The sequence below is a fragment of the Sporothrix brasiliensis genome (genome assembly GCF_000820605.1).
Source record: "Sporothrix brasiliensis 5110 chromosome Unknown Cont21, whole genome shotgun sequence".
Taxonomy (NCBI): domain Eukaryota; kingdom Fungi; phylum Ascomycota; class Sordariomycetes; order Ophiostomatales; family Ophiostomataceae; genus Sporothrix; species Sporothrix brasiliensis.
The window spans coordinates 802,165-822,308 of NW_024467140.1; the positions used below are offsets into that span (position 1 = coordinate 802,165).

Sequence of the window (20,144 nt, forward strand, 5' to 3'; positions counted from 1 at the left end):
TTCCATATCCCTCAAACGCCATGTCAAAAACAAAATTAAATTATAAACAAAAATACAGCATGATGAAAAGATAGCAGATCACGACGTCCTGTTAATCATCTGCGACATGATCGCCATGCTAGCGAATGCAATCACCACACGGGGCAGCATGTTGTCTTGTCTTGTGGTCGGCATACCATCTCCTAGGGCCTCGTTGGTGACCAACGCTGTGTGCGTGGTTTTAGACTCTGTAGACGGCAATTCAGACTTGGACGCTTGTACAGGCGAGCTTTCCGGTGAAGACTGGGTCGGTACGCCGTCTTCTTCAGCCACTGTAGGTTCTGGAACTGGCGGAGTTGGCGGCTGCCACTTTTTGATCGTGAAGGGTACATTGTCAAATGCGCGTGAACCAGTCAAAGCACTGCGAAGTCCGACCCGGATAAGGCGGGTTTCATCCAGACCGAGATGGCCGGCGCGAGGAAGAGACCAGGAAATTGTGTGCTTTGGCGCGGGAGGTGCTGGAGTCTCTTTGAAGTCTGTGATGCAATCGGTCGAGTCACACGTCGTCTCCTCACACGTGTCCGTAAAAGTAGAAGAGTTGGTGGGCCTTCCCGGGATCTCCACGATCTGCTCAAGAGGAGCCGACCGTAAGGCGGAAACAATAGATAGAGATTTCATCTCGGCAGGAATGATAGGCACCGGAACTTCGTCGACAAGAGTTTGTGCAATAGGGACAAGTGAAGACACAACGCCTAGCTCGACAATATCATCCGGGGCGGACCATTGGAGCACAGGTGTTTGATCTTGATTCATCTCAGAAATGCCAATGACGTAGGGGTTGGTGGGATTCACAAGCTCGGAAACTTCATTCGTATCGTCATTAGTTTCCGTGGGTGGCTGGAGCTCCTCCTCAGCATTGTGCAGGGTATCATCATGAGTGGCTTCAGCAATGATCTGCCTTGGCGCTGCATCTAGACTCCGATCTTCGTTGACCACAACAGCAGTGATCTCGTGTTCCTCGGTTGCTGGTGTAATGAGAGGTACCTCAGATATCAAAGCAGGCAGGGTCACTTTAGTTTCCTCCATGGGCGCCTCAACAAATGGATCTTCAATCGCGACAGCCCCACACGGTGCGTCAACTCCCTGATCCGCATCGACCTTGGAAGGCAGCTCAGAAACCGGGTCGAAAGTTGCTTCAGAGTCGGGCTCCTCATCTGTGACTAGAGGCTCCTGTTCGTGGCTAACGACGAAACGCTCAATGTTTAGCTCCAGGTCATCGGACTCTGGCAGCGGAACGGAAGAGGCGATGTCTCGGAAGCAAACACTAGGAGTGCTGTGACATTCTCCTGTGACCTTCTCAACCACGACATTCTGCTCAAAGGAACTTTCAGTTTCTTCGACGTCTGGTTTACCGTCGGAAGTAATAGCCATCCCATCGGCCGGCTGATTAACAGGCTGCACGATGAAAATGGAGATGGGCCGGACAAGCTTAGTTTCGGCAGCAAGCTCAGGCTGAGGCTCTACGGCGCGGGCCTGCTCAGTGCTTTTCTGGTCGTGAAGCTCATGGAGGTCATCGGCTTCCTCGTCCGGCTGCAATGGCCTGTCGTATTCGCAGGGTTCCGCGCTGATGACGCTCTCAATTTCGGTGTGCGATTGACTGTGCTCGTCGACGACGACGTCCTCTAGAAGGCTGTCCATGATGTCGTTAACTCGAGAAGTAGTTGACATGGCGTCGTCGTCAGCTACAAGGTCAGCATACTCGTCCAGGTCGAGGGTCGGCTTGGTCATGGCAAACTCTTCAAAAGAGTCCTTGAAGTTGAGGCCACAGCTGACCGTGGGCGATGCGGGGACCGAGTTCGGCTCAAACTCATCGTCGTCAAACTTGAGCAGCTGGTCCATGGTTTTGACATCAAAGTCGATGTCGGGTGACGGTGTGGTATCAGTGGTGCTAGGCCAAATTTCTGCCGGGACAGACTCTGATTCAGAAACAGGTTCGACATGGCATGAAGTAGACACAGCCACGGACTGACCAAAAAGGCTCTTGATGGCCAGTGAACAGTCGGATCGTTGCTTTATGTCGCCCTGGAACTGGGAAAAGTGACAGACGCCGTTGGAGTATTCACTGGGGTCAGGCTCGCTGTTGGCATCATACCTATACGCGCGGCTGAAGTCCAGCCGTGTGGTGCCGCCTGAGTCAAAGCCAGAAAGGATGCCGGAACGCACTTCGCGGCTCAGGCTGGGTGTGTCAAGTAGGCTCGTCTGTGGCGAGTTGAGGTCACCGGAGCTGAGGCTAAGTGAAGGAGTTGATGGGCGCGTGCATTCGGGCGAGACAGCTGTGGGAGCTGTAGTGTTGGTAATGAATGATTCGTCATGGTCATTCTGGGAGAATGCGAACGACGAAACAAACGACTCCTCATTCACGTCTGACTCCGGAGCGGATTCATAGGCAGATTCAAACGAAGTCTCAGAGGCAGCTAGTGTTCCGGGCTCGTCGCTGAAAATGGTTGAAGCGGCTTGCGGTGTGGTTCCAAACAGGGACAGGGCTTCATTCTGCGGCGGCAGGAAGTCACCATACACTGGTAAATCAAAAGCGAGGTCGGCGTCTTCGATGTCAGATTCGATTATTGTGTCAAACTGGGTGCCAACAGTCGGGACGTTGTCAAAGCGTAGCTCGACTGAAGGCTGATTGTCCAACTCGGCAGAGTCTGAATCATCGAATGTGTAGAACATTGGGGGTGAGTCGAGAACTAGCGGCTGGGCCAGCTCCTCCACGATCTCCGGCACAGTGGTCCCATATTCCACCCGAGCACCATCGCCGGGAATGGCATATGCGTTGATGGAAGTCTTCTCATCATCCTCGACAAAAGATTCAGTGTCCTTGTCCCCGTTATCCTTGACGACTGGCATAGGCGCGCGTGGAGAATGTCCCTCGATGTCCTGCCCTGATTTGACACGGCTATCGTCCTCCAAAACAGGCTGTTCGGACTCTATGATGAGAAGGTCCTCAACCTCAGCGTTGTTTTCAGCGACAGATTCGGCATCACATTGTTGAGAAGATGGGCAGAGGTTTTCTTCGACGTTAACGACGGGAACATCGACGTGACCATCGCCACCTTCAACCAGCTCCTCTGCAGTGGTATCGATAGCATCGGTAGTAGTAACAGCGTCAACTACACGTGCAGTCGTAATAGAATCAACTGCCTCAACTGCCCCACCAACCTTGTCGGCACCCACCTCCTCGATTGCTTTAATAGCCTCAACTTGCTCGGTAACATCGGCAGTCTCAGCAGTCGATCCTACCGACACTGGTTCAGCAACCACGGCAGCCTCGGCAGAATCGACAGTCTCAACCGGTAAAGTCCAAAGCACCATAGACTCCGGAGCCTCTTCTACAACCCCTTCCACAGACTCGGTCGGCTGTTTTGCCGATACAAAGGTCACACCCGAAGAGCTGCGACAGTGCGGTAGTGTAAACTTTTCCGGTATGAGTGGGAAGGCGCGGCGACGGCTGCTAGCACTTGTCGGAGGAGTGAGAGCCGCTGTTTGTGGCAAGGCCTGAGGCTGCTCAAGAGCGTCAACAAAGACGTCGTCCGGTAACTCGACCACACGCGGGGCAGGAATGGTAGGTTCTTCCTCGTGGGCATCAGTCGGGTCCTCGAGAATGATGGCCTGCTCAAAGGCCCCCGGGACAAGAAGTGGGAATGACGGGCTGTCGGGCAGAGCGTCATTTTCATTGGCGGCAGCATTGACATTGTTATTGGCAAGAAAAACTTCATCACCCGCGCTGTCTGATATGCCGTCTAGTGAGCAAGTGTCCTTGCAGACGGCATCGAGGTCGCTGTGGATGCGGTCCTTGAGACGGGCCACAATGGTGTCAGGCTGCTCAAAGACGGCTGGCATGGGGAAGAGGGTCGGCTTGGGCGGCAGGGGGCGGGCAATCAATGCTTTGTCAAGAATGAGGTGACCGCGCTTGTAGGCAACGAGGTGGATGGTGCAGTCGCGGTTGCGGAGAACGTCGGAGACGCCCGTTTGGACGCGATCCAACATGGCCTTGACGGTGCGGCGCGAGTAGGACGTGGCTGTGTCGAGGACAAAGCGTGCCGGATTCTCGACGGACCATGTTGGAGAACAGAGGGTAAGAATACGTAGGTCAAAGTCTGGGAATGCACTGATCCGGGCATCGACATTGTCGCGCATATTGAGCAACTGGGCGTGGATGGCCCGGAAAAAATCCTGGCAATCGCGGGCGTCTGGATCGCGGAAGAGGCCGAGTTTACTTTGGATGGACCGCGTGAGGTGGTCAAAGACAGGGCCCAGTTTGTTTTCGACACCGAGCTCAATGTCGAGGGCATCTTCGCCAAAATGCTGGCAGCCGACAACACCCTCCAAAAAGTCGCAGGCCTTGTGTTCGTCCAAGAAGGTTTCGCGGCGGGCAGTCAGAGTCTCATTAATCGACCCGAATGTGTCCCACAACAGGTTCTCGGCAAGAGATAGGCTGAGCGGAGCATTTTGCTTGCTTTGTAGGTTGATGACGCGCTTCCATTCGTATTGCTTGCGACCGTGGCACCGGCTGCGGAAGGTGAGATTGATAGCGTAGCCGGGTGTGAATTCGAAAGACTGAGAGTCTTCCAGAAAGCGAGACCGAGGGACGCACGAGAGCGGGAGTGGATGACCGACAGTATGGCGGACCAGTTCTGGCTCTTCGGGACGAGGAGCAAAAGTGGCCGTGTCTGCCAAGGGCCCGTCCGTCCAGTGAAATGAAGGATCATGGCGGCGGAGGAAAAGGCCGACCATATAGTGGGTGGCAAGGATAATCTCGTGTGCATCGGAACTGGTGATATCCTGCCGCTGGTACGAGGAATATGTCCGCTCGGTCCAGAGGCCGGTGTCTTGACGGAGGAAGTGGAAGTGAATCTCATATCGGAGCGGTTTGTTGGTTGCCTGGCTGTCGGCTAGGCGCCGCAGAGGCTTGAGAGCGCGCGAGTCTTTGCGAGTGATCAGCTCCGTGCTGCAGTGGTGCAGCCGCCGTAGGAGTCCTTTGAAGAGCCGGTTGGTGACTGCGAGGTCAGACGAACTGGCGTACTCGTGGGTGTAAACAGGGCAGCCACTGAGACTTGGGAAGCGAATCTTAACCCGAACAACGAGTGGTGCTGACACTGCTGACACTGCTATACCTGCTGCCACAGAATGTGGAGGGATAGATGCTGGCATTGGCGAGAGAACGGGTGCGGTTGTAGTGACACGACGCCGTGCTCCCGAGGGGGGGCGGGCACTCTTTGCATTTGTGGTGATGCTGGCGGTGGCACTGGCATTGAGAGCTGCTGCCTGCGCGGCAACAAGGGCCATTCGATCCGGGGACAGACGAGGTGTAGTGGACAGGGCCGGTGGTGGTGTTTGTGATTGGTTGTGTGGTGATGATGATGGAGCTGGATTGGTGCTATGTCGTGAACTGTTGAGAATGGGCTGCGATTTCGACCGCTTCGTGAGGGAAGTAAGTTTCCGGAGAAGAGATCCGCTGCCGGACGACGACACAACGCGTCCGCCGTAGAGTGGCGACCCCGGGTGGTGGCCCCGTAGGGTATGACGTTCTACGTTCATTTCGCTGGTGATGTGTGTTGTGTGGGAGGGTGACGGATGGTTAAATATGCTGTGTTGTTTTGCTCTGGCCAAGGATGAGTCTTGATTCGGGTTTTGTTGAGATTGATTGATGTTGACATTTGTCGGAGGGAGAGGAGAAAGGAATGATAAGGCGGATGGCTCTGAGCCATCACGCTTTGCAAGGGATCATGGGCAAAAGGGTGAAGTGAAGCAGGAGAGGGGGTCGGCAAGAGAATGGCTCCATGGATGTGTGAAGTGATGAAGAGCAAAGGAGAAAAGGAAGAAAGAAAGGAAAGGGGAAAGAGGAGAAGAAAAGAGAACGGGATAGACGCCGGGATGCTGTAGCAAAGTGAAGGGAAGGAACGATGAGATATATCGCGGTCCAGGTAAGGAAAGAGCCGGCAGGTGGGATGGGCACCGGTCGTTCCAGATAAAATAAAACATCAAAATAAATAAATAAACAGGGCTGAGCTGTTTCGGCAACATGCAACGCCACGAGGACGGTCCAGGCACACCACTGAAAAAGGTACCTTCCCTGCTCTCGACTTTCCGTGCCTGCCCAATGCAAAAAGTCGTACACGTTTCTGCCGAACGGCGGTGGCAGGAGCGACCTGGCTGGCTGGCGTGTGGGATCGTAGACAAGCGGGGCTTTCGGGGTTCTTTCCTGTCAACGTATGTTGTAAACAATGGGATAACTACGTCCGAAAATGGCAGTCACGACTGGCAATTTACGTCTGCACAAAGTGAAGAAAGACTGCTGCAAACGCACAGAGAGAAGCTGAAAAGCCGCGTGGTTGACACCTGATTTCCCGATAAACCGTGTGGCTCTGCAACTTGGAAGAAAACTGTGGATGGAAGCGTGGGTTGATGGGTTTTGCAGGGCATTTCTGGGCTAATTGGGCGTTGTGGGTTTTGTTGTGGACTGGCGCTTGCCTGTTTTGTTGTTGCTGGTCCCGATTTGTTGACTTTTTTTTTTTCGGAGTATGGATAGTGCTGCCCCTCTAATCTGAACCAACCACCTCAACTGGCCGTATCTCCACAGTCTACAAAATTCTCTCCTCTTACTAACGAATTCAGTATATGGCCATTAGATTGGGTAAATGTATTTCGGAGTTCCTTGATTGTGTGTGTTATTACTTGTGTTGTAGAACATCGCCATATTTTCACCAAATGTGCCCCCGAATTTCATGGTTTTCATCTCCCAAATTAAGTCCCACAATTACCCCTATTTCCTACACGTGATAGGGTACCTGATTAGTATATCCGTAGGTGAGGTATATTTCGTTACACTTCCGTAGACGATGAAGTAATTTAACGTTTAAAAACCCTGTAAATATGTATTACCGTCTCGATATACTTTTTAAGTCGTAAAATAGTATTAAAAGCGTTATAAGGTCGTTTTTTTATATAAGATCTCTTTTATTAAACTTTAAAGTATTCTTATTATTATTTTTTAACGGAAGTATATTTTAAAGGTTAACGACGTTAATAAGTTATTAAAAATACTAGTGATTTACCTTCGAAAGGTACTTCGTTATTCCGTTTACCTTTTAAACTTTCGTTTTAACCTACTTAAACTATAACCGTTATACCCTCCTCTTTTACCGTAACTAGTGGTTATAAATGTCGATATACCGTAACGTTATTTATAACTTTAAACTATCGTCTTTTATAAACTTAAAGGTTATTTTATTATTATATTTTAACGTAAAAGGTTCGTTAAAATTTAACTTAATACCTTTTATAACCTTACTTAAAAAAATAACCTTTTTTACTACTTTAAAAAGAATTAAAAACTTTGTTTTAATAAACGATATAGTTATTATTAACTACTTTTTAACCTTTTATACTACCGGTCCTCCGAAAAACCGTATAATAAATCTATTAAAGTTGTGTTTATCTTCTTTATTATCCTTAAAAAAAGAGTTAAACGAAATCGATAGTACCGGGACCGTTAAGTCTTTAATATTAAAAACTAACTTAAAAGTTTTTATATTATATAAGTAAAGAGTTAAGCTTTTAACCGTCTTTATATATATTTCCTTTAAGTTCGAGTTATATAAGGTTAATTTATTTATAATAAATATAACGTTTAACTTAATAGTAATACTAATAAAAAGGTACGAGTTTATAACTCGTAAATAAGTTTATTATACTTTCGACGATATCACTTTCTTTATATTTTACGGGAACTATACACTTAATAACACTTTTAGTGACTTTTTAAAGAGTTCGTTTACCGTTAAAAGAGTTTTATTAAATTTCGTAATATATACTCGTTATAAAAGGTAAGTTTTTCGACTTATTTTATTACGAATAATATAAATATTTAAAAACTATTTTACTTTACTTAAATCCTTTATTTTTATACGTTTTTAAAGTTTATTAACGATATCTCGAACGGTTAACTCCTTTAACTTCGGGAAGGTTATAACGATATCGTTAACGAAAAAGAAGGTTACGATCCTTTTATTTACGACGATATACGGTTCGTTTAATACTATTTTTAACCTAAAACTAGTAAAATAACCCGTTAAAAACTTTTATTATAATTTAAGTAACCTTTTAAGACTATAAAGTACTTTTTTAAACTTAAAGACCTTATTAAACACTCGATACTTTAACGGTATACGTATATAAACTTTTTTATCGAGGTTAGTATTTATAAATACGTTTACGACGTCGAATTAAATAATCTTTAAGTCGAAACGAGTTATAATAACTATTATAATACGAAATACTACCCCCGAAAGAGTGTTAACTCTTATAACGAGGTAAGTAACCTTTTACTCGTCTCTTTTTACTATAATACGTACTTTATAACTTTTAAACCTTCTTATATTATTACTTTTATATATATACACTTAACGGTAATTTAATATCTTCGTACGGTTTACCGTTACTACGTTAACCAACTTTTAACTACTTTTTTACTTGTAAGATTATAAGTAATTAGTTTACGTCTTTTCGAACTTTAATTATATAAAATAATCTCGTAAGTCTCGTTAATACTCCGGTGATATAACTATATCTTTTACGAGTACCGGTAATATTACGTAAGGTATTATATTTAACTTAAACGGTAAGAAGGCGTTTTTATTTAATATACGTTTTAATAATATTATAAGTCTTTTACTTAAAGTAGTAATAAAAGTGGGTTTTTTAATTATCACCCCGTATACGTAAAGTTTAACTTTTTTTTAATACCTACTTTATCTTCTTTAAGTATTTATTTTACCCTTTAAGAGTGGTATTTTAATTATAACTAGACTTATTATAAACTCCGACGGAAAAAGTAACTAATAAGTCTTTTCGACTTCGTATACGTACTCGTTCGAAGGATAAGTAAAAGGTTCGTATATAAAAGAGAGGAGAGCGTCGTATATAAGTATTTTTACGTACTATCGTGTATTATCACGGTTTTCGTCTTTATTTATAGTTTTACCCTTATCGTTAAAAAACTTTTAAATAAAAAGGTTATTTCGTATAACTACCTTTTTACTATTAAAACTAGTAACTTTTATTAACTCTTTAAAAGTCACCTTTATAACGTTTATAACTTGTTAAAGGGGTAACTTATTATTAAACACGTTTACTTCGTTAAACGTGACGTCTTTTATAAATACGACTTTACTTTAACTTAAGAGTTAAATACGGTAAATGTTTGTGTTTATGTAACCGATTAAATAACCTACGTATATACGAGCGTCGAGCTTTTTTAACCTTTTTTATTTTCGTTGTATATTCGGTGTAAGGGTATAGGCCTTATAATTATAAGTTCGGAGGTAATAAAGTCGTAAAGGGCTCTCGTAAAATATTTTATATAGTGTTTTCTAACCTAAACGTCGTTTTAACGAACGATTTAATAAGTAAATGGTTACTTCGGAGAGTTTTCGTTATAAGGTTGTTAAAAGTAAGGTTAAAATACGTAAAGTGCGAACGGTACGTGTAATAACTCCGTTAAAACGTTTTACCCGTTTATTTTACACCGTTATATATAGTGCCGACGGTTATAAGTATACACCTCTTTATAAGGCCTAATTCGACGTTATATTCGTTATTATTTCGTCGTTTAAATACACGGTTATTATACGATAATTTCGAGTATTTACCCACTATTAAAGGCTTTCGAGTATACCTATAGTCGATACTACACTTCCTTTACCTTACGTATAATAACTAAAAACGTAAACGGTGACGACGTCGGTAAGGTATACGATATGTGAGTAACCTTAAACGTTAACCTCGTAGTCGGTCTAATTAACGTATAACTCTTCGAAAGGCTTTAGTCTCACCTCTCTTTTTAAATCACCACGTTATAACACTCCTACCACCGTTTTTACTTACCCATAGGCCTTATATTTAACGGTTAAAGGCTCTCGTAATTTTATACTAATAGTTTAATCTTTTAAATACTTTAAAGCCTTTTACCCGAGGTGTCTTATACGTTCGTACTATAAAAAAGCGTTAGTATGTAAGGTTTTTAGTTTGTAAACGGTAAGTACGTAATCTTACCCGTGTAATTATAAGTGGGTAACTTAATAATACTCTTAAATAACTTTAAACTTATTAACGGTAAAGAGGAGGTTAATAACGTTACCTTTAAAGTGTTAAAATAAAGTGTTTAATCGTATATCTTAGTAAATATACTACTTTTTTAATATAAAAAAGGAGATAAGGTTTAAATAAAAAACAAGGTAAAAGGTAATATTACGAAACTTTAAAAAATTATAACTACTTTTCGAGAGCTTTAACTTTATAGTAATAATGTCTTTACCTTTTATTACTACTTATAAGTTTATAATTTTTATAAATACGTTAAGAGTAAGTTTATAATCCTTAAAACACGAACGTTTATAAAAGGTATAAGTGTTTACTTTTAAATCTAATACTATAACTACCGGTTTTTATTACTCGTTGTACGTTATAAAGGTTAAAACAATATTTACGGTAATATATATTACGACTTCTCCCTTTCCCTCGAATTATTACTTTATCCTCGTCTTATATATTCGTAAGTCTTCGATCTTTTATTTTATCTCCGTAAAAAGGTTTATAAAGTATTAGACTAAATACTTTTAACGGTCCTTCGTACCTTTAACGATTTTTATCGGGACTAATTATAAGTACACTTAAAAATAGTCGTTTATACTATATCTTATAACTTAACACACGGAACAACGTTTTTAATATACTTTTTATCCTTTTTTAAGATACTACGAGTCCTTTACTTAACGTTTTTATAATTACTCTTAGTTATAATCACTTCCGTAAACGTTACTTAACGCTCGTTTTCAACTTCGAAAGGTATCGTAAACGTTATCGTCGTTTAAAGGAGTAAAAGTTATATTAAACGTAATATTACTACGAATAATACAACCTTTCGAAACTTTTAATTATATAACACTATTAAATCTAGTAATCTTAAAGACTTAACTTTTAACTAACTCGAGGTTAACTTTTAAAGTTATATACTACACTTTATCGTTAAAAATATACGTACTTAACTCCTTAAAAGTATCGATAACTTATAACACGTCTTTTAAGTCCTTTAACTAATCTCCGTTTATTACTTCTAGTAATTTTAAACGGACGTACTCGTATATAACTATCTTTTACTTTTATAACTATAATATAAACTTCGTATAACTTATAAAGTTAAAATTATTAAATACGTTATAATAAACGAGTTTCGTGTATATTTACGAGTCGAGGGTCTTTTTACCGTAATACCGGTATAAGATTTACAACCACTCGTTTATATCCTTTATATTTTTATTTATAATATAACTTAAAACGGTAAAGTAAATAGTAACTTTAATTAAGTCTAAGATTTTGTCGAAGGTTTTTATATAAGTCTTTTAATCCTTCTTTTAAGTTTCGTATTACTCTTTTTTAAATATATAAAAGTCTTTCGTAACCCGTACGTTACTAATAAAAGCCTCGTTTTTTTATAAGTACGTTACTCTTTTAACGTTTAAAGAACGAGTCCTTACTATATTTTAAAAGGGTTACGGTTTAAAAAGGTCTAATATAAAAAGTAAAGGTTCGGGAGGTCGAGGAGTAATATAAGGAACCTTTAAATTCTTCGTAAAGTCCCAAATACTTTAATATCTACCTACTTTAACCCGTATCTAACGAAACTAAAGGTTTTAGTCACTCCTTAAGGTTAAAACGACCTACTTAACTATTATTTAAAGTATTTTAATAAATTTTAACGTTATAAGATAGTAAAAATTATAATATAAACGGAAATCCCGGACTTATAACTAACGAATTCAATATATAACCATTAGATTAGGTAAATGTATTTCGGAGTTCCTTAATTATGTGTGTTATTACTTGTGTTGTAGAATATCGTCATATTTTCACCAAATGTGCCCCCGAATTTCATGGTTTTCATCTCCCAAATTAGGTCCCACAATTACCCCTATTTCCTGCACGTGATAGGGCACCTGATCAGTACATCCGTAGGTGAGGTATATTTCGTCACTTACCTTCGCCTTTGCGCTTTTGATAGCGCCATTTGCATCGCTGTCCAAGCCGATGCATCGGGGGGCTCCAGGTCGAAAAATGCCCCATAGGCTCCGCTGTTTTCTGCAAGCACTTAAAAAGCTGCAGGGAAGAGAGGAGTAGCAGAAGTGAGGTGGGAAGGGAGAAGAAGAGTAAGAGGCAAAGTAAGGAAGACACTTGAGGGAGACCGAAGCTACGAAAGGGACTCACGAACGACAGACAGCGCCATCTCAGGGTGCAGTGGTGTTACTTTCCAGTAGGCTTGCGCGACTGTCTCGCGCCAAATGGCGCCACGACGTACACCACAAACCGCCCACAAGTATCATGTTTTTGGTGACTCGACCTGGCCTTGTTTTCTGCAGTCCGTGGCCTGAAGACGACAAGAGTACAGACTTGGGAATGGACAGCAATCACGAGAGGGAATATTCTATCCTTCCTGCCACAGTACTTGGGCTCCCTGACGGCCTGTGTCGAGCCTAAGAACGAGCAACAGCCGTGCGTTGAAATCAGAAGCAAAACATGAGTGGCTGCATCGAGGCGCCTGGACCTGGCGAGGCCCCGGCCACCGCTTCTGGTTGGACAACACCGAGATACCCGAGTGCCAATCCACAACAGCTTGTTGCTTACTTTGGGTTTCTCTGTTTCAGAGTACGGCCCATTGAACCAACGGACTGCCAGCGAAGCCATTTGCTACCCAAGATATGAGATTTGGGACACGGAATAAGGCACACCCAAGGATATATTTGGGACCGAGGATCAAGGGCTGAGCATGCCTGCCAGCCCCGTGTCTGCTTTTAATCATTGAGGCGTTGTCTCTTCCTTGCAAGCAGATCACAGAGATCATGTGGGTTGTGGGCAGTGGACAGAGGATTGTGATTGAAACAATGTACATGTTCGTACACATGTTTGTCCATGAAGCGGTTCGAGACATTGTTGATGCGGTCCCATGTTCTCGACGTTGGAAACTGAGAAAGCATGGACAGCGACAAACCGCGAAATGCAGGAAAAGAGAGAACCTCGGGACTGACTCGTTGGATGCTCACTGCAGACTTACTGCATTCGTTTTGCTGCAGAAACCCTGCCAATAGCGGACAGCGCAAACAGCAAAGTGGCTTGCATTGAGTAGGGCGTGCATGGAACGGTGCATTGACGAGGTGCAGACGGATCCGCTTCCGAATGGAGGTCTCCGGTGAGCGAGGCCAGACCGTCAGTTTGAGTAGGATGCTCGTTTCCTGCGGTTGAACTAGTCTTGTTGTACTCGGCGTCGTAGTGCGGACAAGAAAATGGATGTTGCAGACTGAGATTCTACCAGGTTGAACAGGACGCATCGTGTTTTGCCGGTCATCGACTGTGTGCATCACGATCGAAGGCTGTTTCTTTAAAAAATCGATTGTCGGATAATACAAACACCACTCCTGTGTATCGGCGCCCTTGTTCTCATATCCTTTACTGACAATGCAGTCATATATTCCTCAAACCCCCAGAGATGTACCAAGGGCTGAAGCTCGCACGGATTGAAAGTGACCCAAGAGCTCTAGGTAAAATAGACGAGACCTGCCCGATTAGGAACGGCCAGTGCCGCGGGCCTATCATAGCGCTCATAGATATGGGATGACTCCCGTAAGGCTGTGACTCAATGACCGAATCTCTCATCACGAAAAAGTAAGTAGTGATGATACCAAAGGATAACCTTGTGTTTCGTTTGCGATATACATCTCAATATCGACAGTCGACAGGGTACATGACTGTTTTGACATGTTATGAATGGGCCAGAAACAAACTCTTGGAGCGGGAACTCGGTCTTCGGGCTTGCAGATCAATACACCACAATCGACGACAGCATTCCTCGCCTCAGCCCCAATCCATCGCACAGCGTCTACCCCCATATACCATGGACGGCATTGTCATTCGCGCAGCCCGCGAGGCTGACATGCCCCAGATCGAGCGTATCATCCGACACTACATCCTGACTACGGTGAGGGTGCCAGCGCAGAAAACAAAAATACAAAACAAAATGAAACAAAATAAAAAAGAAGATTGACACCCCCAGGTCCTCACGTTCCACGAGGAACCACAACCCCGGGAGAGCTACGTCGCCTCCTACCGCGCCGTCCAGGCCGCCGGTCTGCCGTACCTGGTCGCTGTCCGTGCCGACGACCACGATGCCGTCGTCGGCTACACGTCGGCCATGGGCTTTCGCGCGGCGCGCTCCGCCTACCGCTTCACGTCCGAGCTGACCCTGTTCTGCGACCACAGCTACACGGGGCGCGGCATCGGGTCGCGCTTGCTCCGGGCGCTTCTCGACGTCCTCGCGGCGCCCGAGACGTTCCTGACCCAATACGGCGGTCGCTACCCCGACGGCGTGCAGCCACGCAGAATCCGGCACTTGATTGCGGTTATGGCGGTCAACGACGAGGGCAAGCGGAACGGCATGCGCTCAAGGCGTTTTACGAAAGTTTCGGTTTTGTGCTGGTGAGTGTGTGGCGAGCCGGACGAGACGCTCTTCATAGCATGCTGACGGGATACAGAGGAGTCACCTTGTTGGCGTGGGCTTCAAATTCAATAAATGGTACGTCTCACAACGCCTTGCCTTTCTTTGCAAAGACCAGGGAGGCTAATCAGTAGTGACAGGATCGATACAATGGAGCTCCAGTACAGTTTGTATTGAAAGCGGAGGCAGAAACGAGGACAGGAGTTGCACCACATACTTTGAACTAATACGTTTGGCAAAGGCTTGCTTAACCTGTGTTATGTACATTACATCTATCCCGCATTTTTACTGTCTTCTTTGTCATGCATGCTTGCCAACGGCCTAACCCGGCGACCTCTTTCGTGTGCGTTGTGGATGGGGACTGTTTACAGCTCGTCCTTCTTGCGCTCGCCGTCGGCAGGCTCCTTGCCCTTGCCCTTGCCCGTGTCCTTTTCCTTGGCGTCCTTTTCGTCCCGCTCCTTTTGTAGTTCAGCCTCGTGCTTGGCCGCCTCGACGGGCTCTTCCCACATGCGCTTCTTGGGGTTGGGCTGCACGGCCTCATCCGCGGCAGAGCCGGCCTCGCCCGTCGGCGCAGCGCCCGCCTCTGCGGCCTCGTCGACCATACGGCCCACCTCGTCCACGAGCGAGTCCGATGAGGCGGCCCGCGCCGGGTCGGTTGCGTGCACCTCGGCCGCCACACTTGTCGTCGTCACGATGCTCGCGCTGACCCTGTTTTCGCTCCTACTCATTGCGGAAGAACCGGCACCGTGCTTGTTGCTGCCGACGCCTGCCACGGACGACCCTGCTCGGCCCACCAGCGCCGCCGTGCCAAACACCGTCCGCACCGGCCACCAGACCAGCAGCCACAGCGGGCCGTACAGCAGCCGCCGGAACAGCAGCCACCCCATCGTGGCCACCACCATGTAGAGCGCCGTCTGCAGGTACCACGTGTCGCTCTTGTGCGCGGCCACGAGGCCCTTGACGAGCGTGCGCGCCGACTTGAGCGACGCGCCGATGTCGCCGCCCCCGACCCCGCCGGGGCCCGTGCTGCCGCCGCTGCCGTACTTGTCGCCGAGCTCGGCGAGCGCGCGCGAGCTCTCGGCCAGTGTCTGGGCGGCAAAGTCGGAGCGGGCGACCTCGCCGGCGATACGGGCATGGGTCTGGCGGAGGGCGGCCGTGACGTCGGCCGCGGCCGAGGTGGTGGGGGAGGTGTGTTTCGACAGCAGGGGGCGCCGGGCGCGCGAATGCGAGCGATCGCGGTCGCCCTTCTGGTTGGCATGGGTATGCGCATCCGCATCCTCAACCTCGTCGTCGTACCCCTCCACCTCGCTGTCCCCGTCCTCGTCGTCGTCCTCCTCCTCAATGTAGGACGCCAGGATCAGGCGGTGCTGCTGGCGCTGGGCAGCTTCGCGGTTGCGGTGGGCGGCGAGCTGGGCCGCACGGAATGCCTTGCGTGCGGTGGCCAGACCCTCGCCGAGACGCATCACGCCCCGCTTCAGGTGCTGCTCATCCACAGCCGTCGCGTCGTCCCCGGTAAACGACGCGCTCATGCCGCCACTGCCGGCGCTGGTGGCGCTGGTCCCTCGCAGGGAGGCACGGAAGGGGCGCAGTGTGCGGTTGACGCCGGAGGCGGCGGGGGAGGGCGTCTCGGACGACTCGTCGTTGTCGGTCGTCGCGTGCGATGCTGGTTCCGCTGCAAGCACGCCCAGGTCGACGGCGTCTTCGCGGAGCAGGTCGAACTCGTCTTGGGCATCGCGCAGCGTGTCGGCGATGTCATTGACAAGCTCATCAGAAGCCTCCTTGTCGAGGTAGAGGAAGAGGTCGCCTGTTGGAGTGGGGTTTGTTGTGTCGTAGTCGTCATTGTGGAAGCTGCTGCTACTGCTCCTGCGTCTCTGCGCATCGCTGCTTCTGCCGGCGAGGCGGTCAATCATCTGCCGTAAGTCGACCAGAACATCTTGTCCTTTCGTCAGGCGATCGTGAAGCTCCTCCAGAGATGCCATGGCTGGTTATGTGGAGGTGTCGTAAATGTTGTTGAGTGAGAAGATGTAGGATGCAACGTCCTTAACGAGGCGATTATTCGAAGTAGACGACGTCAGTGCTTCGAGCGCAACAGCTGGCAGGAGCTATGGACCCGCAAAAATCAGGGGATGGTCACGTGCCATTTGGTCTCATTTTTGGTCAATTGGCAACGGCCGTTTCGGCAGACACGAAGCTACGTAAAAATTTCAGCGGACGACGGCCGAGACAGCAACCAAAGGCCAACACAAGACGTTTGCGAATTTACGACTCTACACCGCCCCCCCACCCACAATGCTCACCCGGTTCATCACAGAGGTGACGTCGCGGTTCAATCCGTTCTCGGTGCGGTCCAAGGCGGCGCGGCTGTTTCTGACGCAGCTGCCGCCGACGGCGCGCGACCAAGGCATGCTCGTGACGACACAGCTGCTGCCGCGGTCGTCCACCGAACCCAGCACGCTGACGGTCAAGTTCAGTACGTTGCAGCGGCGTCGCGTTTTGTGTACCATACCATTTGCATACACGGCTAACAAACGGTCGCAGAGGACGGCAAGGTCATGAAGCTGGACTGCGAGGAGATGGGCATCAAGCGCGTGGTGGAGGAGGTGGACCGGCACTCGCGAGCGCTGCAGAAGGCGGCCGACCTTGCAGACGGCTAAACGAAAGCGTGAGGGCGAATACAGAACGACGAAGGGTGGAAAAGAGAACATGCATTGGCCGGCGTTATCTTTCTTGCATTTTACTGAGATACACTTTTGTTCGGGCGGCAGAAGCGACTTCAAGGTCCGAGGGCTTGCACGAGTAACATACTAGACACACCGTGTAGAAGCAAACTTCATAGCGTAACTCGACACGTCTTTGTGGTCATTGAATTCCTATGTCGATCTATTGTGTTGAACTTTTGTTGTCCCATTCCCGCGGTCTTGGCACTCGAGGGGCTCTTTGGTATTTGGTCATTTTTTTTTCTTCCATAGCACTGGTTTGTGCTGCAAATGATTTCCTTTTAAAAGTATCAATGTTTCTTTCAGCTTGGCTTTTTCCTTTGCACCCATCACCTTTGCGAATGCGGATTCGGTGTTTGGTCTTTGATAGTTTCGCATCAAATGGACAAAGCACCGTGATCGCCCTCTACAAACGAGACCCGGGGCGTAGTCACGCCGACGCGCCGCTGATGAAGAACCACTTGTCTATCGAGCTGTCAATCTTCTCGGCGGGCAGCTCCTGGTGCGCGGGGATGGCCGGCAGCTGGTCGGGGGTGACGCGGGCCGGCGACTGCGCAACCGTCAGGTTGGCGATCTGGACGCCGTTGGCCGGGGTCTTGCCGGTGACGAGGCGCTCCCAGGCATCGGCGCACTCGGCGACGACCTCGTGGGCGTAGGCCTTGTTCTTGCACTCGCCGGTGAAGGCGAACTGGTTCTCGGGCTTGCCGTCGGGGATCTTGTAGATGCGGAACCACTCGTTCGTGGCGCGCAGCAGACCGGGCAGGTGGCGCTCGACGTCCTCAATGTCGTTGAGGCTCTTGGCCAGCGGGTCGTTGACGTCAATGACAATGACCTTCCAGTCGGTCTCCTCCTCGTCGAGCAGGGCCATGACGCCGAGGACCTTGACCTGCTTGACCTGGCCCGTGTAGCCGACAAGCTCGCCAATCTCGCAGACGTCGAGCGGGTCGTTGTCGCCCTTGGCCTTGGTCTCGGGGTGCACGACGTTGGGGTCCTCCCACGTCTGGGGGAAGGCGCCGTAGTTCCACAGGTAGCCCTTGTGGGGGAAGCAGTTGCGGACGTAGCGGAGCTTGCCCTTCTTGGTGTCCTGCTTGATGGGGTTGAGCGTCTCCTCCTTGGAGATCTAGAGCGAGAGGAGGGGTTAGCAGGTTGTCAATGCTGCTGCAACAGGCGCTGCCGGCCGAATGGTGTGCAGGCGCCACGTACCTCCATCTTCGCGTTGGTCCAGCGCGGGATCTCGACAATCATGTTCAGGACCGTCTTCTCGGCGTTGGCGTACAGGGGGATGTCGTGGAAGGGCGAGATGGGCTGGCCATCCTGCTCAATGTAGACGCGGTGCTCCAGCGTGTGCTGGGCAGCAATCTTGCGGGTGGTGTAGGCCATGGTGGGTGATGGGTGCGGTGGTGATGCGGCGGGAGTGGACGAAAAGGAGCGGGAAGGAGAAGGAGAGGAGAAAAAAGGATTCCAGGGAAAAGGAGTCGAAGACGAGATCGCCCGAGACGACAGTAGAGCGGCTTGGAATTGGAATTGGGCGGGCAGCTGCGAAAATGCGCGAGAAAAAAAAGGTGGGGTTGCGGCCAGGTTGGCGGTGGTGCTGGTGCTTGCTGGCGGGGCTGCTCGTTTGCTGGCGTGTGAGTGGTGCAATTGGTGCAAGCGGGCGGAAGGGGCGATGGCGTAGGTGTTGGAATTGCCACGGGCTGGCAGGGCTCTGGCGGTCGGCGCACGGGAAGCTGGCTGCTGGTGGCCCTGCGGCTGCGTCCTCTCTTTGCCTTGTCCCTGGACCAGTCTCGAGGCCAAGGAGGCCAAGGCCTTGTGTGCGACTGCGCGCCGATTAGCCAATCTGGAACTGACGGCTGCCAGTCGACAGCCAGCGCTTGCCAGCTGCTGTCGGCCCGCAGACATATTGGGCTGGGAAGGAGCGGAAGAAAAAAGGTAACAACGAAGGTGCGACTGGCGGTGCGGCTTGCCGTGCAGCTTGCGGGGCGACTGACGACAATACGAGGCAAGAATGACCCGTATGCTTTTGTCCCTGCAAACGACGCGCAGATTTTCGACGAGTCGTCTTCGATTCCAGACAGTGACGGGTGCGGCGCAGAGAACTGAGGTGAAGATTGACACAGTGGCCGATAGGTGGCGGTCTTTACCGAAAAATAGCGGAAGCAGACTGAGAAATTTACGGCACGCTATAGCGAGCCGATCTAGCCACCTGCGCCAGACGCCGCAACAGTTGCGCCAACAGTTTGTACCTATATAAGAGCCATTTCAAAAGAGGATTGTGTAACCATTTGCTCTCTCGACATTGTATTTCAGATGTTTTTTTAATTTATTGTGATTTATGTACGAGTTTTAATTTCAGAACTTTTTCGTTATTATTTCTCCAATAAATAAAATAACGATAGGAATAAATGTCATGAATACCGATGTTCAAACATTCTAATATTGAAACAGATAATATACTAGACAATATTATACCAAAGTAGCAAGCTGCAATGAAACCAATGCATACAAGACTTCAAGGCAGGAATGTTTGCTACCTCCCTCGCCAGTGTGTATTGAGTACCTTTGGTGAGTAGGAACTGGGTTATCAAACCAAAATTAACAGGTTGACACCAACAAGAGTAGTTGCCTTGAAGCCCTATCCTTACCTACAATACCATCGTTTCTTTAACATAATTTACGTAGTGCATCTCAATTTGTTCGCAAGAAGCCGTGTCTGCTGACATGTTCGCTTGAGTCGTTGTAACTGTTTTGGAGCCGCGATGAGGCTAGCGGATCTTGATACCCGGATCGAGTATAAAAGAACGATATGCCGACGACGAAATCATGTCTTTGCCATCGATTGTCCGTGT

The 20,144-nt window shown here is 48.1% G+C and overlaps 5 protein-coding genes across 5 annotated transcripts; 2 read left to right on the top strand and 3 right to left on the bottom strand.

Annotated features, from left to right (window-relative positions):
* Nucleotides 1–78: 78 nt before the first annotated feature.
* SPBR_04544 (uncharacterized protein) lies at nucleotides 79–5,325 on the bottom strand (the record flags this gene model as incomplete). The annotated part of the gene is made up of 1 exon (XM_040762821.1): nucleotides 79–5,325. The coding sequence occupies one exon, from the start codon at nucleotides 5,323–5,325 to the stop codon at nucleotides 79–81; it is 5,247 nt and encodes a 1,748-aa protein (XP_040615263.1).
* An 8,656-nt stretch (nucleotides 5,326–13,981) lies between these two features.
* Nucleotides 13,982–14,566, top strand: SPBR_08949 (uncharacterized protein; the record flags this gene model as incomplete). Its single annotated transcript, XM_040767075.1, has 2 exons — nucleotides 13,982–14,065; nucleotides 14,141–14,566. 2 exons carry the CDS (start codon nucleotides 13,982–13,984, stop codon nucleotides 14,564–14,566), a joined length of 510 nt encoding a protein of 169 aa, XP_040615264.1.
* Nucleotides 14,567–14,946: 380 nt separating this feature from the next.
* SPBR_04926 (syntaxin) lies at nucleotides 14,947–16,560 on the bottom strand (the record flags this gene model as incomplete). Its single annotated transcript, XM_040763203.1, has 1 exon — nucleotides 14,947–16,560. One exon carries the CDS (start codon nucleotides 16,558–16,560, stop codon nucleotides 14,947–14,949), a length of 1,614 nt encoding a protein of 537 aa, XP_040615265.1.
* Nucleotides 16,561–16,870: 310 nt separating this feature from the next.
* SPBR_05415 (mitochondrial ribosomal protein L44) lies at nucleotides 16,871–17,235 on the top strand (the record flags this gene model as incomplete). The annotated part of the gene is made up of 2 exons (XM_040763691.1): nucleotides 16,871–17,051; nucleotides 17,120–17,235. 2 exons carry the CDS (start codon nucleotides 16,871–16,873, stop codon nucleotides 17,233–17,235), a joined length of 297 nt encoding a protein of 98 aa, XP_040615266.1.
* A 493-nt stretch (nucleotides 17,236–17,728) lies between these two features.
* On the bottom strand, nucleotides 17,729–18,678 carry SPBR_05185 (inorganic pyrophosphatase; the record flags this gene model as incomplete). The annotated part of the gene is made up of 2 exons (XM_040763462.1): nucleotides 17,729–18,418; nucleotides 18,502–18,678. The coding sequence occupies 2 exons, from the start codon at nucleotides 18,676–18,678 to the stop codon at nucleotides 17,729–17,731; spliced, it is 867 nt and encodes a 288-aa protein (XP_040615267.1).
* Between the last annotated feature and the right edge of the window lie 1,466 nt (nucleotides 18,679–20,144).